The sequence below is a fragment of the Moschus berezovskii genome, chromosome 24, assembly GCF_049115385.1.
Source record: "Moschus berezovskii isolate FMDL1 chromosome 24, NW_MosBer_1.0, whole genome shotgun sequence".
In the NCBI taxonomy this organism is placed as follows: domain Eukaryota; kingdom Metazoa; phylum Chordata; class Mammalia; order Artiodactyla; family Moschidae; genus Moschus; species Moschus berezovskii.
Genome location: NC_142483.1, coordinates 11,237,386 through 11,257,312, shown reverse-complemented (window position 1 = coordinate 11,257,312; position 19,927 = coordinate 11,237,386). Strand labels below are relative to the sequence as shown.

Here is a 19,927-nt window from a genome sequence, read left to right as displayed (position 1 = left end):
CTGTAGAACTTATTTAGTGTGATAATCTCCAGGCCCATCCATGTTGCTGCAAATGACATTATTACATTCTTTTTAATGGTTGAGTAGTAGTCTATTGTGTATATGTATCCCATCATCTTTATCCATTCATCTGTCACTGGACATTTCGGTTGTTTCCTTGTCTTGGCTGTTGTGTGAATAGTACTGCTATGAACATAGGGGTGCGTGTATCTTTTTGAATTATGCTTTTGTCTGGGTGTATGCCCAGGACTGGGATTGCTGGATTGTGGTAACTCTGTTTTTATTTATTGAGGAACCTCTGTGCTGTTTTCCATAGTAGCTGCATCAACTTACATTCTCCCCAACCATTGAGGAAGGTTCCATTTTCTCCACACCCTCTCCAGAATTTGTTATTTTGTAGACTTTTTAATGATGACTGTTCTTTTTTTTCCCCCTAATGGTGGCCATTCTGACCAGTGTGAGGTGATACTTCATTTTTTTTTTTGATCATTTTGTTTGTATTTATTTATGGCCATGCTGGGTCTTTGTTGCTGTTTGGGCTCTTCTCTAGTAGTGGGAAGCAGGGACTATTCTCTAGTTGTGGTCGAGGGCTTCTCATTGTGGCTTCTCATGTTGAGGAGCATGGCCTCTCGGGCTCTTTGGCTTCAGTAGTTGAAGCTTCCGAGCTCAGTAGTTACTGCTCCTGGGCTCCAGAGTATAGGCTCCATAGTTGTGGCGAATGGGCTTAGTTGTTCAACATGTGGGATCTTCCCAGATCAGGGATCCAACCTGTGTCTCCTGCATGGTCCAGTGGATTCTTTACCACTGAGCCACTGGGGAAGCCCTCACTGTAGTTTTGTTTTGCATTTCTCTAATAGTTACGTTAAGCATCTTCTCATGTGCTTACTGCCCCTTTATGTCGTTTTTGGGTTTCCCAGGTAGCTCAGTGGTAAAGAATCTGCCTCTCAAGCAGGAGACGTGAGTTTGATCCCTAGGTTGGAGAGATCCCCTGGAGAAGGAAATGGCAACCCACTCCAATATTCTTGCCTGGAAAATCCCATGAACAGGGGAGCCTGGCAGGTTATAATCCACGGGTCGCAAAGAGTTGGACACGACTTAGCAACTCAACAGCAACATCTCCATGTATTTTCTCCCCTTCTGTAGGTTGTTTTTTCATTTTTTTATGATTTCCTTTGCTATGGAAAAGCTTTTAAATTTCATTAGTTTCCGTTTATTTTGTTTTTATTTCTGTTGCCTTGGTAGACTGACCTAAGAAAATATTGGTACGATTTATGTTAGAGACTGTTTTGCCTATGCTCCCTTCTAGAAGTTTTATGGCATTATGTATTATGTTTGTCTTTAAGCCATTTTGAGTTTATTTTTGTTCATGATGTGAGGGTGTATCCCAGTTTCATTAATTTACATGCAGCTCCAACTTTCCCAATACCAGTTGCTGAAAAGACTGTCTTTTTCCTATTTTATATTCTTGACTCCTTGGCCGAAGATTCATTGACGTTAGGTGTGTGGGTTTATTTTTGGGCTGTCTGTTCTGTTCCATTGGTCTGGATGTCTATTTTTGTATCAATACCACATTGTTTTGATTACTGTAGCTTTATAGTATTGTGTGAAGTCTGGGAGAGTTATGTCTACTGGTTTGTTTTTTTCCCTCAGGATTCCTGTGGCAATTCTGGTTCTTTTATGTGGATTTTTGGATTATTTATTCCAAATAATTTAGTTCTGCAAAAAAGGTAATTTGATAGGGATTGCGTTCAGTCTGTAAATTGCTTTGGGTAGTATTGCTGTTTTAACAATGCATATTTTTTCAGTTCAAGAGCATGGGATATCTTCTGATTTCTTTGAATTCTCTTTAATTTCCTTTATTGAAATATTACAGTTCTTTTTTTTTTTTTTTAAATATTATTCCACCATGGCCTCCATCTTCCCGGCTCCTCTCCCTCAGGCTGGGAGGCCAGGAGCCACAGTGCGCAGATGCGGGGACCAAGAAATATTACAGTTCTTAGTGTATAAGTCTTTCACTTTCTTGGTCAGGTTTATTCCTAGGTATTTTATTTTTTCGGTGTGATTTTGAAAAGTATCGTTTTTTTACATTCCCATTCTGATGTTTCATTGATAATGTGAAGAAATTTACACAACTGATTTCTAAATGTTAATCTTACATCCTGCTGCTTTACTGAATTCATTTATAAGATCTCGTAGTTTTTGTGTGGAGGTCCTTAGGGTTTTCTATATATTGTATCACGTCATGTGCATATAGTGACAGCTTTCCCTCTTCCCTTCCAGTCTGCATACCTTTTGTTTCTTTCTTTTGTCTGATTGCTGAGGCTTGGACTTCCAGTACTATGTTGAATAGAAGTGGTAAGAGCTGGCATCCTTGCCTTGTTCCAAATTTTAGTGAGAATGCTTTCAGGTTTTCACCATTGAGCATTATATTAACTGACTGTCAGAAATAGCTTTTATTATGTTGAGATATATTCCCCTCTGTACTCACATTGGTAAGAGGGTTTTTTAAAAAAATTTTATTTAATCATTTTATTTTTGGCTTTTTTAGGTCTTCATTGCTGCAGGGGCTTTTCTCAAATTTCAGTGAATGGAGGCTACTCACTGTGGTTCATGGCCTTCTAATTGCAGTGGCTTCTCTTATTGGGGAGCATGGGTTAGAGGGTGTTCAGGCTGCAGTAGTTGCAGCCTGTGGACTGAGTAGTTGCGGCTCTCGGCCTCTAGAGGACAGGCTCAGTAGTTGCGGTGCCTAGGCCTGGTTGCTCTGCTGCATGTGGGATCATCCCAGATCAGGGGTTGGACCTGTGTCTCCTTTATTGGCAGGTATGTTCTTTACCACTGAGCCACCAGGGAAGCCCCAGTAAGAGTTTTTGTTGTGAATGATATTAAATTTTCTCAAATGCTTTCTCTGTGTCTATTGAAATGATTGTGTGGTTTTCAACATTTCTTTTGTTTATATGGTGTATTACATTGGTTTGCATATGATGAACCATCCTTGTTAACTTTGGATGAATCCTACTTGGTTGTGGTATGTCATCTTTTTCAGCTGTTGTTGGATTCGGTTTGCTAATATTTTGTGGAGAAGTTTTGTGTCTATATTCATCAAGGATATTGACCTGTAATATTCTTTTTTGTTTCCTTCTCCTAAAAAACTTTTTGGCTGTATTGGGTGTTTGTTGTTGCATGGATTTTTTTCTAATTATGGCAAGTGGGATCTACTCTCTAGTGGCATGTGGAATCTTCATCAGGGATCAAACCCATGTCATCTTAATTGGCAGGTGGATTCCTTACCCCTGAGCCACCAAGGAAACACTGTAATTTTCTTTTTTGATGGTATCTTTGTCTGGGTTTTGCTATCAGGAAGTTGGTACCTTCATAGAATGTCTTTGGGAGTCTCCTCTTCGATCTTTTGAAGGAATTGAGAAGGATCAATATAAATTCTTCTTTGTATGTTTGGTAGAACTTGCCTGTGAAGTCATGTGGTCCTGAACTTTTGTTTGTAGGGAGTTTTTTTGTTGTTGTTTTTTAAATTACAGATTTTATTTCACTTTTAGTGAGCAGTCTGTTCAAATTGTTTCTTCTTAGTCCTTTTTGGAGGGCTGTATGTTTTTAGAAAGTTGTCTGTTTCTTCTAGGTTGTCAAATTTGTTGGCATATAATTATTTGTAAATTGCTCTTAAGGTTTTTTGTACTTCCATGGTATGGGTTGAGATTTCTCTTTTTTTGTTTATTTGGGTTCTCTCTTCTTCTTGGTGAACCTGACCAGAGGTTTGTTAGTTTTATTTACTATTACAAAGCATAAACTCTTGGTTTTTTTTTTTTTTTTGGTTGCGCCACAAGGATTGTGGGATCTTAGTTCCCCAACCAGAGATCAAACCCAGGCTCTTGGCAGTGAAAGTGCAGAGTCTTGACCACTGGACTACTGGGCTTCTTCTGGCCGTGGCTTCTCTTGTTGCGGTATGCGGGCTCCTTAGAATTCCCTTTCTATTTTTAAACCTCTATTGTATTTATTTCCTCCCTTATCTTTGTTGTTTGCTTCCTTCTGGTGACTTTGGGTTTTGTTTGTTCTTTTTTTCTAATTTTTTTAGGTGATAAGTTAGCTTGTTTGAGATTTTTCTTTTGTTTTTGAAGAATGCTTGCATCACTCTGAACTTCCTCTGAGAATTGCTATTGCTGCATCCCATAGATTTTGTTTGGTTGTGTTTTATTGTCATTTTTCTCAAGATAGTTTAAAAAAAATAATTTATTTTTGGCTGTGCTGGATGTTTGCTGATATGTGGGCCTTTCTTTAGTTTTGGGGAGCGGGGGCTACTCATCACTTACTGTGCAAGGGCTTCTCATTGCAGTGGCTTCTCTTGTGGAGCGTAGGCTCTCAGGTGCATGGGTTTCAGTAGTTGTGGTATATGTGGGCTCAGTAGTTGCACCTCCTGGGTTCTAGAGCATAGGCTCAATAGTTGGGGCACACAGTGTTAATTGCTCCCTGGTATGTGAGATTTCCCGGATCAGGGATCAAACCAATCTCTCCTTCATTGGCAAGTGGATTCTTTACCACTGAGTTGCCAGGAAAGCCCCTCATTGTAATTTTGATTTGCATTTCTGTAATAATTCAAACTGTATTCTTAATGATGAGTAGTCTTCCCCAGTGATGAAGGACATTCCATTCTGAGGAAGCCTATCCTGTTCTTGATAGTATTTTATATTCACTTAGTTAACATTTGAAGGGTGTACGGTGCTGTTTTATGTTATATGCTGAGAATAATTTGTCAACAACATAAGACTTATATGTATATATGCATTTGGATGAACAAACACAAACTGATACTTTCAAATAAGAATGCTATGAAAACCAGAAAATGGTAATTTGATAATGACTGTATACTTGAGTTGTAAAATGTTAGTTGCTCAATTTTAGAAGTAATGTGAATATTTTGTCCCTTGCCTTTAAGAATTTGCAGTGTAAATTGGGTATACCATATAGCTTTCTTTAGATACTAAAAATTTAATCTTCTGAAGCAATCTGGAAGTCTCAATATAGTTAAATGTGTAAACCAAGCGAAAGATCTGGAAATAGATTTTTCTTAACAATTAAGAATTTTATTACATAATCGTACCATATAATGCATTTTAGAGATTAGCATTGTTATTAATGCTATAGTTTGTAGTATTATGTAGACTGGATTTAAAAATTTCTCATTAGTTACCATTATGGGCGACCAAAAGAAATCTATCTTCTGTGAAAAATGTTTTAATGTTGAGTTCTTTTGAAAAGCATGATGAAAATGAGACATTTACTACCGTGTATCTGTATATACAAGATTTGCCAATGTGTTTACTGGTCTTTGTAAAAGTTTCCTGGTTGTCACTGTAGGCAAATCATCCCTTAGTTCAGTAGCTCACTTTGCGACCCCATGGACTGCAGCACACCAGCCCTCCCTGTCCATCACCAGCTCCCGGAGTTCATTCAGACTCATGTCCATCAAGTCGGTGATGCCAATCCAACCATCTCATCCTCTGTCTTCCCCTTCTCCCACCTTCAATCTTTGCCAGCATCAGGGTCTTTTCCATTGAGTCAGTTCTTCGCATCAGGTGGCCAAAGTATTGGCGTTTCGGCTTCAGCATCAGTCCTTCCAATGAATATTCAGGACTGATTTCCTTTAAGATTGACTGGGATGTCCTTGCAGTCCAAAAGACTCTCAAGAGTCTTCTCCAACCCTGCAGTTCAAAAGCATCGATTCTTTGGCGCTCAGCTTTCTTAATGGTCCAACTCTCACATCAATACATGACTACTGGAAAAACCATAGCTTTGACTATAGGGACCTTTGTTGGCAAAGTGATGTCTCTGCTTTTTAATATGCTGTCTGGGTTTGTCGCAGCTTTTCTTCCAGGGAGCAGGCACCTTTTAGTTTCATGGCTGCAGTCACCGTCTGCAGTGATTTTGGAATCCAGGAAAATAAAGTCTGTCACTGTTTCCATTTTTCTTCCATCTATTTGTTATGAAATGATGGGATTGGATGCCATGATCTTAGTTTTTTGAATGTTGTTTTACGCTAGCTTTTTCACTCTTCTCTTTCACTTTCATCAGAAAGCTCTTGAGTTTCTCTTTACTTTCTGCCATAAGGGTGGTGTTATCTGCATATCTGAGATTATTGATATTTCTCCTGGCAATCTTGATTCCAGCTTGTGCTTCATCCAGCCCAGCATTTCACATGATGTACTCTGCATATAAATAAGCAGGTGACAATAAACAGCCTTGATGTTCTCCTTTCCCAATTTGGAACCAGCCCCTTGTTCCATGTCCGGTTCTAACTGTTGTTTCTTGACCTGCATACAGGTTTCTCAGGAGGCAGGTAAGGTGGTCTGGTATTCCCATCTCTTGAAGAATTTTCCACAGTTTGTTGTGATCCACACAGTCAAAGGCTTTGGCGTGGTCAATGAAGCAGATGTTTTCCTGGAATTCTCTTGCTTTTTCTATGATCCAGGGGTGTTGGTAATTTGATCTTGGGTTTGTCTGCCTTTTCCAAATCCAGCTTGTACATCTGGAAGTTCTTGGTTCGTGTACTGTTGAAGCCTAGCTTGAAGGATTTTTTGCATTACTTGCTATCATGTGAAATGAGTGCAATTGTGCAATAGTTTGAGGATTCTTTGGCATTGACCTTCCTTGGGATTGGAATGAAAACTGACCTTTTCCAGTTCTGTGGGCACTGCTGAGTGTAAATTAATGAGTCAGAAATCATTATTTTAGGGGACTTTGCTGATGGTCCAGTGGTTAAGACTCTGCTTCCACTGTGGGTTGCATGGGTTTGATACCTGGTTGGGGAACTTGGATTCTGAATGCTGTAGGGGCATGGCCAGAAAAGAAAAATCATTATTTTTTGGACACATTGGCTACTGGTGTTTCACAGAGCTACCGTTAATGCTCATTAGAGCTATGTTTCTCAGGCTTGGTGAACCCATAGTTGCTCATTTTACATTGGAACCCATATATTATATGTATGGAAGAGTTTTCTTGAACATTGTTTATCCCTTTGTTCTATATGTCCTTATAGTTTCTTTTTATTTAAAAACTGGTTGTAATATACTAAACTGATTCTATTCTAGCTGTTTTAAAAAAAGTTGCTGGCTTGCACTTTCTGAGATGTTGAAATACCTTTAAGTTTTGTTTTATTTTTTTGTTTATGCTTGCTTTTTTTTCTTTTAAGTAGAAGTATAGTTGATTTAACATGTTGTTAACTTCTGTAATACAGCAAGGTGACTCAGTGATATATATACGTTGTTTTATATATATATATATATATATATGTAAATTTCCATTTTCTTTTCCATTATGGTATATCTCAGGAGATTGGGCTCCTCCCTTTACCCCGCCTCTTTGGCAGCGGCGGAGGCGGCAGTGCAGCAGCAGTTGTCCCTGCCTCTCCGCCACCTCCACCTCGGCCTATCCTCGGGCTGGCAGTGCTGGCGGGGAGAGGGACAGTAGTTGTAGATGCTGCCTCTGCCTAAGAGAAGATACCACGTTGAGTGAGCAAAGACCGAACATTTTACAGATACCTTTTGTAGAAGGCTTATAAGAACTAGTGCCATAATTTGAATCATAATGGATTTCATATTATGAGCTCCTCGGTTGTTGCACAGTCTTGCTATTTGGAGAAAGTTCATGCTAAAAAACGGAAGCAATTAATGAGTGAATATGGTCAGATTTCTCCACTAAGGTCTCAATCTGATAAGGAGAATCCCTTGTCAAGCTAATGAAGCATTCAAAGAAGACATATGACTCTTTTCAGGATGAACTTGAAGATTATATCAAAGTGTAGAAAGCCAGAGGCTTAGAGCCAAAGACTTGTTTCAGGAAGATGAGAGAGGATTATTTGGAAACCTATGGGTACAAAGAAGAGGTCCACTCTAGACCCAGGTGTAGAATGTTTGAGCAAAGACTCCCATATGGAACCGTCCAAACCTACACAAGATCATGCAGTATTTCACAAAGAGCGGAAAAGCAGTTACCTCGGTGGCTACCAGCTCATGACAGCAGGCTGAGACTAGACTCCCTGAGCTACTCTCAGTTCACCAGGAGTTTCTCAGGAAAACCTGTGCCCCTGAACCTTAGCACGAGTCTAACTGTAGCTCAAACAATGTAGAATCTGGAGTTTACAGGCACCTCTCCTCAGAAAATAGTACCAGTGCCCGTCAGGCTAGTTATAAACACACATATCAGAAGAGGAACAGGCACACAGAGGAAGGCAGAGAAAAACCAGAGGAGGAGCATCCCAAGCACAGGAGGAAAAAACCTTGTGAGGAAATAGATTTAGACAAATACAAGAGCATTCAAACAAGCAAAACGGAGGCTGAAACAGTCAGAGTCAGTACAGAAAAGCTTAAGGACCGGAAGGAGAAAAAAAGCCGAGATGTAGCCTCTAAGAAAGAGGAGCGTAAGTGCAGAAAAAAGAGAAAGGAACAAGGCCAAGAAAGGACAGAGGAGGAAATGCTTTGGGACCAGTCTGTCCTTGGATTTTGAAGCTCTTGCATTGGTTCCCCCAGGGTTAAACTAATAGTTGAGAAGCTTGGTTTTACAGTGTTCACGTTCAAATCCCTCTTCTCACTTGAGCAAGTACAAAGGCTAAGAGAACAGGAAACAAAGTATGCTTGCTATCCAACGTGGAAATATTTTTCCTTGTTTTCTCAAATCAATACTACATTTTTCTTATACATAATGTAATTTCCCTTAACGAGAGTGGCTCTGCTTTTATTCATCTGGTTGTTGTGATGGTGGAAGTATTTTTCCCTTGGGAGGTCATTTATATTTAAGTAGGATTAATAGGCTTAACAGGATCTATTTCTTGATTGGGCTTTAGTTTGGGGTTTGGGGTGGGTATTTTTATATTCATTAGCTTTCTCTGTGAAGCAATTTAGATAGATATTTTTCCTCAGATCTAACTTGCAGTATATTTTCTAGATTGAAAAGTGGAAAATGACATACATTATAATAAGCTTAAGTTACATACAGTTTTAAAAAAGAGTCTTGATACAGAATCAGTTTATATTCTGGAAATGTTTATAATATAAAGTTCTAATTTCTACAAAAAATAAACAATAAACTGAAGTCATTGCTTATATCTTGAGTTATGAAATCTTTACCCACCTGATTTGTACTCTTTCATTTCATTTACTAAAGGAAGGAATTGTTGAGAATCTTTTCAAATGGGCCCGAGAGGCTGATCAGCCACTGAGGACATACTCTACTGGTCTGTTAGGAGGTGCTATGGAAAATCAGGACATCGCTGCCAACTACAGGGATGAAAATTCACAGCTGGTAAGGACCATGTCAGGATGATTTTTTCATGTAAGATAGTATATTCACTCATTCTTTTTTGCTACCTGAAGCTGAGTCAGTAATCATTGTACTAAAGTATTGCTATAATATCAGTATTTCAACTCTTACCTTATGTAAGAGTTTTGACTGTACCTTTTTTTAACTTGAATATAGCTGTTTTTCATTTTGTCAAAGATTATGATAGTTTATACCAGATCAACAGTACCATTCCCTCTTTTTTCCCACATTTGGAGTATGAAAAATTTCAAACATATAGCAAAATACAATTTTAAAGCAAACACCTGTATATAGACCACTTACATTGATTGTGAACATATACTATATTTATGACATACTCATCCATCCATTCACCCCTCTTCTCATCTGTTCACCGTTGTTTGTTTTTTTTCAATACAAAGTTGCAGGCCGGATCACTTTTTTTTTTAAACTAAGCATAATACTGCAGTTTTGGGTCGGACCAAAAAATGAGTACCTAAAGGAAAACATAAGTGGTTAACTTGAAAAATAGCTTATGTAATTATGTGTAATGTGGATGACAGTATTTAACAGAATACAGATAAAAGTTTGAAAAACCTTCATGTTTGATTTTCAAAGACACTTGTAAAAAATTGTGAATATATCTAATGTCTGCCCCTTCAAATGTGATGGTCCGGTCCAGCATGATCCAGACAGATGTGTTGTGAATTAGGTTTTATCTGCAAATCTTCTGGTTTGGATTCTTGGAAATATTATGGGGAATGAGGTTTAGCCATTATTTATTTCATCAAGCTGTAGGAATCAAGTCAACATACTTGTCAGGTCTGTACTCTTACCAGTCATTGAGATAACTGCCTGAGTATCCTTAAATGGAAGTCAGAATTATTTGACTCATTTAAGATACAGAAGAGATAAACCTGTTTTTTCCAATTCTGTTGATAGGTGGCAATAGTGCTTCGAAGACTGAGGGAGCTACAGCTTCAGGAAGTAGCTTCAAGGCAAGAAAGCAAGCGTCCTAGCCCACGAAAGCTTTCCTCTGAACCCCTTCTGCCTCTGGATGAAGAAGCTGTGGATATGGACTATGGCGACATGGCTGTAGATGTAGTGGATGGCGAACAGGAGGAAGCTTCTGGAGACATGGAGATCTCCTTTCATCTTGAGTCAGGCCACAAGACCAGTAGCAGAGTGAACTCAGCAACCAAACTTGAAGAAGGGGCATTGAGGAGAAACAAGTCAACAAAACAGGCTGACAGAGAGAGCTTCAGGAAAGCCAAGCAAAAGTTGGGTTTTTCATCGTCTGATCCAGACCGCATGTTTGTTGAATTGTCCAATAGCAGCTGGTCAGAAATGTCCCCCTGGGTGATTGGCACCAATTATACCCTTTATCCTATGACTCCTGCTATTGAGCAGCGACTTATTCTCCAGTATTTGACCCCTTTAGGAGAATATCAGGAGGTAAGCTTACTGGGAAAAGTAGTGTTCACGCTTTAAGACTACTGTGTTTATTTCTGGGATATTTTGTGGTGGCATATTATACATTGATGTGTTTTCATTCTAATACAGAAAAGTCTACGTCTAACTGGTAAAGTCTTATGGAAGTCACTCCTGATAAGGTCTTTTTGAACAAAATGTGTTTATATGTTTATCTTTATAAAGGAGGGAGGAAGGGTTTCTTTAGTCTTCTGTCAGGAAATATGTGAAAGTAAATTCAAATGTTAAGACATGTTTTTGGTGTTCATTTCAGTTACTTCCCATATTTATGCAGCTTGGATCACGGGAGTTGATGATGTTCTACATTGACTTAAAACAAACTAATGATGTTCTGCTTACATTTGAGGCACTCAAGGTAAAGTTCTTTAAAATATTAGTTACCGAGCATTTAGTTAATGTGGATTGTCTATGTGTTTTGGTATATAACATCTCTGGATTTTATTGTTTAGAATGTTTCTATTACTAGATGTGTCAGTAGTAACAAATGAAAATTTCTTGTTTAAATAGAAGAGTTGAGGCTTACCAAGTTATTAACTGTATACATACTGTATGATGTTAGGTTATCTAGAGTATAAATCAGAAAATTAATAAAGAAATAGAGACATACCCAAATTCAGTGAAAGTAAAGGAATTTCTAGGTTGCAGAGGGGCTAAATATAGGAGGGCAGGTATGTCTAGCCCACTAAATCCATACCTCTTCATGATAATTAAGGTAATCTGAAGGGAGAGGGGTTAAGTTGAATGAATAACATTGTGTCTATTACAGTTGTACCTAACAGGTAACTAACGGACACAGTACTGTTCTGTGATGTTTATAGTATTAGACAAATATATTAAGTCTCTGCTGCTTATCATGTGGTTGAGAGAGCCAGGCATGTAAGCCTATGATTTTTTTTAGATATTCTAGATGTTGTGACAGAAGTATTGGGGCACAAAGGAAGGAATGGTCTGTTCTCCTTGAGAAATAGTAGCTTCTAGACAAAACCTCTGAAAAAGAGATGATGTTCTCACTCTTTAAAGGTATAATTTCATTCCTGATATTCCAGAGCTACACTGTCCAACAGAACTTTCTGTGATGATGGAAATGTTCTTTGTGCTTTTCAGTACAGTGGCTACTAGCCATAAATGAGCATGTAAAATGTAGCTAGTGCCACTGAGCCCCTGAGTTTTTAACTTAATTTTAGTGAAATTAGCCACATGTAGCCAGTGACTGCTGTGTTGGCCAGCACAGTTCCAAAGTGTATTGGAATTAAATAGAAATGATGAAATTTGACTTGCAGACGCCAGAAATTTTAAGTTTGGAGGAGATCAGACATAAATTGGAGTAACATAAAGGAAATAGTGGAAGAAGGGCTTGGGGCAGTTGCTATTTCTGTAGGTCTTTGTATGAGAACCTATAATGGGTGTCATTATTCACCTGTTTCTATGCAGAATCACATAAGGGATTAGAGAAAATGAAATAAGGATGAACAGGGTAAAACCAGATAGATCTTTCTTATGGGGAAATAAAAAGTGTAGCAAGTTATGTGTACGGTTTTGTTCAAAAGGAAGACTCGGTTGTGCAGGAGAAGGGGTAAGTGTTGAAGTTAGTAGAAACAAAATGGGTTAAAATAGTAAATTAAGAACTAGACCTTATATGGAGGTACAGTATAAGGAGTGAAAATAGAGTCTTTGCCCACAAGAGTTAGGTGAGCCAGGTTATGGGCTGTGTTGACCCAACTAGAATTAAGGTTCTTGGTAAAGATTGAGCCTGTTCTCTGTTTTCCCTACTGCTGATTCTGGCAGCGGAACTGCCTCTTTATGGCAGTGGTTTTGAGAAAAAAGCACATGCAATGGCCTGAGTATTGGGGAGGGAACAATACATGGTTTAGCTGTTTCTTAGGGAAAGGCTTGGTAGAGGTTTGTGTATCAGACAAAAAAAGTAAACAGGGAAGGGGTTTGAATTATATATAAGGATTAGTCCGAGTCTGTGTATTGAGAGAACTTCTGAAGAGGGTACACACCTGTTGACCTTGGTGAAATTTGTACAAGTATCAGTTACAAATCTGTATTGTTTTGTCTGTACCTGCTGCCTGTCTCATGACCCAGAAGACACTTTGGTGTGAGAAACAGTAGAGGGAGCTCTAGTTCTCCTGAGGCTGCCTGCATGTTGGCCTGGATTCAGTCATTGAGTAGCTTGCTGCTTACATTGCACTCCTTGCCCTTAAATTGCCCAGAAGTTCAGGTCCACCCAGAGAGGCTAGTAAGATTCTGATAGCAAGGTAACAAAACTTAAAAGACAACAAAATCTTGTCTAATATAGACTTAATGAAGTGTATTATTAATAAAGTCTATTTAAAGTACATTCTGATTAGTACCAGAAATGTACTAGTTTTTATAATTTGCTGAAGATTGTTTTTGAGGATATAATCAAGTATCAGTTTAAAAGAAAGCAGAGTTTTGGGTAAATCAGTGACTGAGCAAAACTAAAACATAGAGCTGATTATGTTTAAAAGGATTAAAATGGAAAGGGTGACAAAAATCCGTTAGGGAAGCTATGTAATAGTAAAATGATTATAGGAGTGTGTCATAATGTACAGTAATGTTCTTCATTTCTTGTTTTTCACCTTCATGAAAACTTTTGGTATTAGGAGGGAATGTTACAGAATCTTAAGTTTTTGTTTGCTTATTTTTTGTTTCCCTTAAGCAGTATTGGTTTTACTTCTGTTTTGAGGGAGTGGTTGTCTGCTTCTAAGGAGTCTTTGTATTTAGCAACTTAATATTCTGTGAAGAGATATTTGTTCTAGATTGTTCCATGGTAATATGTGTCTTCTTTGTGTAGCACCTAGCATCTCTCCTGCTCCACAACAAGTTTGCCACAGAATTTGTTGCACACGGTGGAGTACAGAAATTACTGGAAATCCCTCGTCCTTCTATGGCTGCAACTGGTGTGTCCATGTGCTTGTATTACCTGTCCTACAACCAGGATGCCATGGAAAGAGTAAGTCCAGTCGGTTCAGATGTATGGGAACGGTATAGGGTGGGGACTACTCTCATGCATTCACAGAAAAACTTTTGGATAAGAACATTAAACAGTTGCCTTAGGTTTTAATGAAAGGAGCAAGTAACATGAATGTCTGATCTTTACTGAGCATTCTATTTTCAGGCTTTTCTCAGGTGTCCCTCAGTAGAGTTACATTTTGCATTTTCGAGTCAGTTAGTTATAAAAACAACAGATGATGCTTTGTGTATGTTAACAGGATAGTTTGTGGTAGAGATAGTAAAATCATTCCAGTTGTTCTTAGGGCTCCAGAGGTACCGTACCCCTCTGGTTTTTCTGTTTTTCCAGTTAAGATTTTTTATTTCATGTTTTTTTTTTTTTTTTAATGTAAGTGGGTTATACATTAGAAAAGAAATGGATCCCTAGACACCACAGCACCCCTTCTTGTTTCTATATCTGGAGCATTCTTCTGTATTTTATGCAATCGTAGCTTTTCTGGTAGAGTGAAGTTGGTAAATTCCTCTTGGGTGGCGTCTTTATTCTGTGCAAATTTATTAATGGGGTAATCTTCTGATTTTAATTTTTTTACTCTTTAGGATCTAGCTTTCTGCAAAGATATGTAATCTTTTGCGAGTAGTAATCTAATCTGTGTGTATTTGTACAGAATTAATTGTGGTTAAGATTTTAAAAAGTGCCAAACAAACCTGGGTAATGCTTCGGAATTCATTGTCTGACAGGAGTCAGCACCATGTGTGTGAACAAATCAGTGAGTGAATGGATATTGAACACATGTAGACTTCAGTATCAGAAGGCTCAGTTACTTTTATCAGCTCAGTTACTTTTTACTTTTATCAACTTTTTATCAGCCTGGGAAAGTCCCTTACGTCTCTGAGCTACTTCATTAGTTAAGTGGTGATCCTAATACCTGTGTGACAGAGAGTTGTGAGCATTAAAGGATATAAATATTTGCAAAGTTTGACACTCCGAAAGCTTAGGTGGAATTTAAACATTTCTCTAAATTTAGATTGTTTTCAGCCTTGGAATAGATTCTCATAAAATTTTATTTGCAGCTTAAGCTTTAAATAAGAATGACTTACTCAGGAATGATTATTGTATTTTGCAGATACCTATATACACTGGTGAATTTTTATACCTTCTGGAAGTTCTTTTCCCCCACGTTTTAAAAAATTGTGTTTTATTTTTATCCTTTGCAGGTTTGCATGCATCCCCACAATGTTCTGTCTGATGTGGTGAACTACACCCTGTGGCTAATGGAATGTTCGCATGCCTCAGGATGCTGCCATGCTACCATGTTTTTCTCAATCTGCTTCTCCTTCCGGGCTGTGTTGGAACTCTTTGACCGCTATGATGGTCTTCGTCGTCTGGTGAACTTGGTGAGGTTCTTCAGTGGCTTCTCTTTTTGAGGAGTAGCGGTCCTGCTTGATGTGGCTGCCCTTCAGCAGCACTGAGGAGAGGAAGCTTCTGACTGGAGGGGTTTTTCTGTCATTTTTATGGATAAAGTCTTTTTTCCTCCTTCATTCACAACTTTTTCTTCCTCTTAAGTGGTCAGAGGACTATGCCATTGTAGACTTGCCTTGAAGATAGTAATCTTACAGAGGGAATTGCTTGTTCTAAAAGCAGTTTTGTGTCTCTGTGTCTTTCGACATGATTGAAAGCTATGTAATTTTTCAATATAGGTTTAGTGTTTTGTTTTCATATGTCTGCTCTTAACGTGGTGTATAGACAGATGTACTTTAATGTTTATCAGTCTTCTTGAGCATAAAAATCTACTGAAATTTTTCTACTTTTTTCTCTTTTACTTTTCCTCTTTGTCCTTTCTTCTCTTTTGCCCCATTCTTTTGCCCCTTTCTCAATAGATCAGTACTTTGGAGATTCTAAATTTGGAAGATCAGGGTGCGCTTCTGAGTGATGATGAAATATTCGCTAGCCGGCAAACTGGGAAACATACCTGCATGGCCTTGCGCAAGTACTTTGAAGCTCATCTGGCCATTAAATTGGAACAAGTGAAGCAGTCTCTTCAGAGGACGGAAGGTGGCATTCTTGTTCATCCTCAACCTCCGTACAAGGTGAGAGATACCTTGTCTAAAAAAGAAACATTATTAGTGTTGTCTGTAGCATCTTGGGCCTGAAATGCAGATTTGTATCAGTGGAGTCCAGGTGGGATGTACATTAATGGATTATACTTGCACTGTGAGGAGGCAGAATGAAATGGATGTAGGGGTGTAGGGACTTCTCTGGTTTACAGTGGTTATATGACTCAACCTCAATGGCCCAGGTCAGTCCCTGGTCAGGGAACTAAGATCCTAGCTGCATGCTCTAAAGGAGAAAAAAAGGAAAATGGATGTATCAAGAACTTACTTTGCTCCCAGTTGTAAGTTTGCTGCTTCGCTGGGATATTTACACTGAAAGGTAAACTGAGATGTGTGTGAAAGGACTTTTTTCTATGGAAAGTACTAGATAGATATTCTAGCTGCGTGTATGTGGAATTTTTTTCTGAAACCTGGTGTATCTATAATTTACTTCACTATCATTTTTGAAATTAATATGTTTTAGAACAAAGATGAGTATCTGCATGTTTTAAAAGTCACATATTGAAAAGAAGTCAATTATTTTATGTGGTGCTTCTTTTTCTTCTTAAGGTGTGAAATATATGCACCAATAATGTGAACATTTTGTTACCTTTTTTGGCAGAATGTATTATGAGTCTCGTTACAAATAAAAGATGAAGCATCAAAAAATAATTGAAAAAGATGAAGCATCATTTATATATATTATTTCACATGTGGGCTGTGGACTCAAGAAGCGTGTGTCAAGACTTATTACTTGGCTTTATTATTAAAATCTTTTGAGCATTGAGCTGTGCTGGAGAAAATAGCAGGCCGATTCATAGAGCTCTTTAATAATATATCTCTGTCCTTTTAGGCATGTTCATATACTCATGAACAGATTGTGGAAATGATGGAGTTTCTGATAGAATATGGCCCAGCGCAGCTGTATTGGGAGCCAGCTGAAGTCTTCCTCAAGCTGTCTTGTGTCCAGCTCTTGTTGCAGCTTATTTCTATTGCTTGCAATTGGAAGACCTATTATGCAAGGTGGGACCAGAGAGAGGTTTCAAAGATTGCCTTTTTGCTAATGTTAATGTTGGTTTTCACATGGTGTATGCTTAACAAACATTTGTTGAATTGAATTAAAATTTTGGATATGAATCTGAGAAACTATATTAAGTGTGATAAATATCTTTAAATTTAGAGTTCTTTGTCTTGGTGATTATAAATACCACACCGTAGGTGAGGATCATATCTGTATTCTTAGAGAAGTTACGCAATCTATGTGGCTGTAGCTTGCAGAGCTATGTAAGTCACCCTGAGACTGGAGTCTAGTGTTCTTTGTACTTAGACTTTAAATGTCTCTCTACTGCTTGGCAACCATATATGATGTTTATTTGACTTTCACATACAGCTGTATTTTTTGCTTTTGGTAGGGTTTTCACCATTAGAACAAAGCAGGACAAGACTCAGGGAAAAACAGCTAATGGAATCAGGCAGTTGGGTAGGTTCTATTTGAGGTTGATGCAAAAAGAAAGCTATGTTTTGGATAAGAAGGAGTCTGGAGGGTACCAAGTAACAAAGTTTATAAGCTGTGGTTCTTGACCTCCTTGCCCTATCCACCCACTGCCATAAAAGACTTACTTGAAATCCTAGGATAGTTAAATCTAGAGGAATACTTTTCAGTGGCCATCTTCAAGATTTTTGGTTTCAAGATTCCTTTACTGTACTGAAAACTATTAGAACCCTTAAGAGCTTTTGTGTTTTATCTATTGATATTTAACATATTAGAAATTAAAACTGAAAATGTAAATATATTTACCAACTTATTTAAAAATAATCTGAACCCATTGCTTGTTGGCATTTTTTATGAAAAGTTTTGAAAATAAAGCCAGCTGATTTTCAGCAAGTATCTGGCTTAATAGATCTGATATCTGCTTCTGTATTCAACCTTTTGTGACATAACACATGACATATAAACACTTTGGCCACCTCATGCGACGAGTTGACTCACTGGAAAAGACTCTGATGCGGGAGGGATTGGGGGCGGGAGGAGACGGGGACGACAGAGAATGAGATGGCTGGATGGCATCACCGACTCGATGGACATGAGTTTGAGTGAACTCCGGGAGTTGGTGATGGACAGGGAGGCCTGGCGTGCTGTGATTCATGGGGTCGCAAAGAGTCGGACACGACTGAGCGACTGAACTGAACTAGCCTCTGGAAAGCTTTGTATGCACTCATGAGAGAAAGAGAGTGAGGAAGGAAAAATAACATCTTAGTGTTATTATGAAAATATTTTTTAAATCTCAGCACCTTTTGAAAAGGTCTTAAGAGACTCCTAGGGTCCCCAAGCACACTTTCAGAACCACTGTTTTTAGAGTATTAAAGGAGGTTATTATATTTACTTGGAGAACATTGCTTTAAAGATGGTGAAAACTCAAAGGATAATAAAGTTATAAACACATTTTTTGAATGGTAAATCCATAAGTGGATAACTTAATAAATATGTCCTTTAAAAGCTTATTTTTAAAAATAGAATTAAATACTTGTTTTTGCTTAGAGTGTACAAAAACCTTAGAAATAAAAATTATTCTTTGTTCTTGTTCAGTGACCACATTGTGTCCAACTCTTTGTGACCCCATGAACTGTAGCCTGCCAGGCTTCCTTGTCCTTCACTGTCTCCCTGAGTTTGCTCAAACTCACGTCCATTGAGTTGGTGATGCAATCCAACCATCTTATCCTCTGTCACCCGCTTCTTTTGCCTTCAGTCTTTCCCAGCATCAAGGTCTTTTCCAGTGAATCAGCTCTTCGCATACAGTGGCCAAAGTGTTGGAGTTTCAGCTTCAGCATCAGTCCTTCCAATGAATATTCAGGGTTTATTTCCTTTAGGATTGACTGGTTTGATCTTGCTGTCCAAGGGACTCAAGAGTCTTCTCCAACACCACAGTTTGAAAGCATCAATTCTTTGGCGTTGAGCCTTCTTTATGGTCCAACTCTCATATCCATACATGACTACTGGAAAAACCATAGCTTTGACTATATGGACCTTTGTCCATAAAGTGATGTCTGCTTTTTAATATGCTGTCTAGATTTGTCATAGCTATTCTTCCAAGGGACAGTTCAGTTCAGTCACTCAGTCGTGTCCAGCTCTTTGCGACCCCATGAACTGCAGCATGCCAGGCCTCCCTGTCTATCACCAACTCCTGGAGTTTACACAAACTCATGTGCATCGAGTCGGTGATGCCATCCAACCATCTCATCCTCTGTCGTCCCCTTCTCCTCCCACCCTCAATCTTTCCCAGCATCAGAGTCTTTTCCAGTGAGTCAGCTCGTTGCATGAGGTGGCCAAAGTATTGGAGTTTCAGCTTTAGCATCAGTCCTTCCAATGAACACCCAGGACTGATCTCCTTTAGGATGGACTGGTTGGATCTCCTTGCAGTCCAAGGGACTCTCAAGAGTCTTCTCCAATACCACAGTTCAAAAGCATCAATTCTTCAGCGATCAGCTTTCTTTATAGCCCAACTCTAACATCCATAGATGATTACTGGAAAAACCATAGCCTTGACTAGCTGGACCTTTGTTGACAAAGTAATGTCTCTGCTTTTTAATATGCTATCTAGGTTGGTCATAACTTTCCTTCCAAGGAGCAAGCATCTTTTAATTTCATGGCTGCAATCACCATCTGCAGTGATTTTGGAACCCAAAAATTAAATTCAACTACTGTTTCCACTGTTTCCCCATCTATTTTCCATGAAGTGATAGGACCAGAGGCCATGATCTTAGTTTTTTGAATGTTGAGTTTTAAGCTAGCTTCTAGTTACTTTTCTTTAGGTTCTTTAGTTAGTTTTCACTTTCTGCCATTAAAATGGTATCATCTGCCTATCTGAGGTTGTCAGTATTTCTCCTGGCAATCTTGTTTCTAGCTTGTGCTTCATCCAGCCCGGCATTTTACATCATGTACTCTGCATATAAGTTAAATAAACAGGGTGACAATATACAGCCTTGACATACTCCATTCCCAATTTTGAGCCAGTTCATTGTTCCATGTCTGGTTCTAACTGTTGCTTCTTGACCTGCATACAGGTTT

At 38.5% G+C, this 19,927-nt stretch overlaps 1 protein-coding gene and 1 pseudogene across 7 annotated transcripts in view; both read left to right on the top strand.

Annotated features, from left to right (window-relative positions):
* The window catches only part of DCAF1 (DDB1 and CUL4 associated factor 1), an 82,700-nt gene that overhangs the window by 28,717 nt on the left and 34,056 nt on the right, over positions 1 to 19,927 (top strand). For all 7 annotated transcript variants that reach the window (XR_016036138.1, XM_055413919.2, XM_055413918.2 and 4 more), the window contains 7 exons: positions 9,166 to 9,303; positions 10,243 to 10,755; positions 11,045 to 11,146; positions 13,613 to 13,771; positions 14,986 to 15,165; positions 15,649 to 15,858; positions 16,715 to 16,884. Coding sequence is in view for 6 of the 7 variants with exons in the window: in XM_055413919.2 (XP_055269894.1) it covers positions 9,166 to 9,303; positions 10,243 to 10,755; positions 11,045 to 11,146; positions 13,613 to 13,771; positions 14,986 to 15,165; positions 15,649 to 15,858; positions 16,715 to 16,884 (1,472 nt within the window). In the remaining variant the exon portion in view is untranslated. The remainder of the gene's footprint in view (positions 1 to 9,165; positions 9,304 to 10,242; positions 10,756 to 11,044; positions 11,147 to 13,612; positions 13,772 to 14,985; positions 15,166 to 15,648; positions 15,859 to 16,714; positions 16,885 to 19,927) is intronic.
* Positions 7,225 to 8,818, top strand: LOC129547880 (lysine-rich coiled-coil protein 1 pseudogene; annotated as a pseudogene).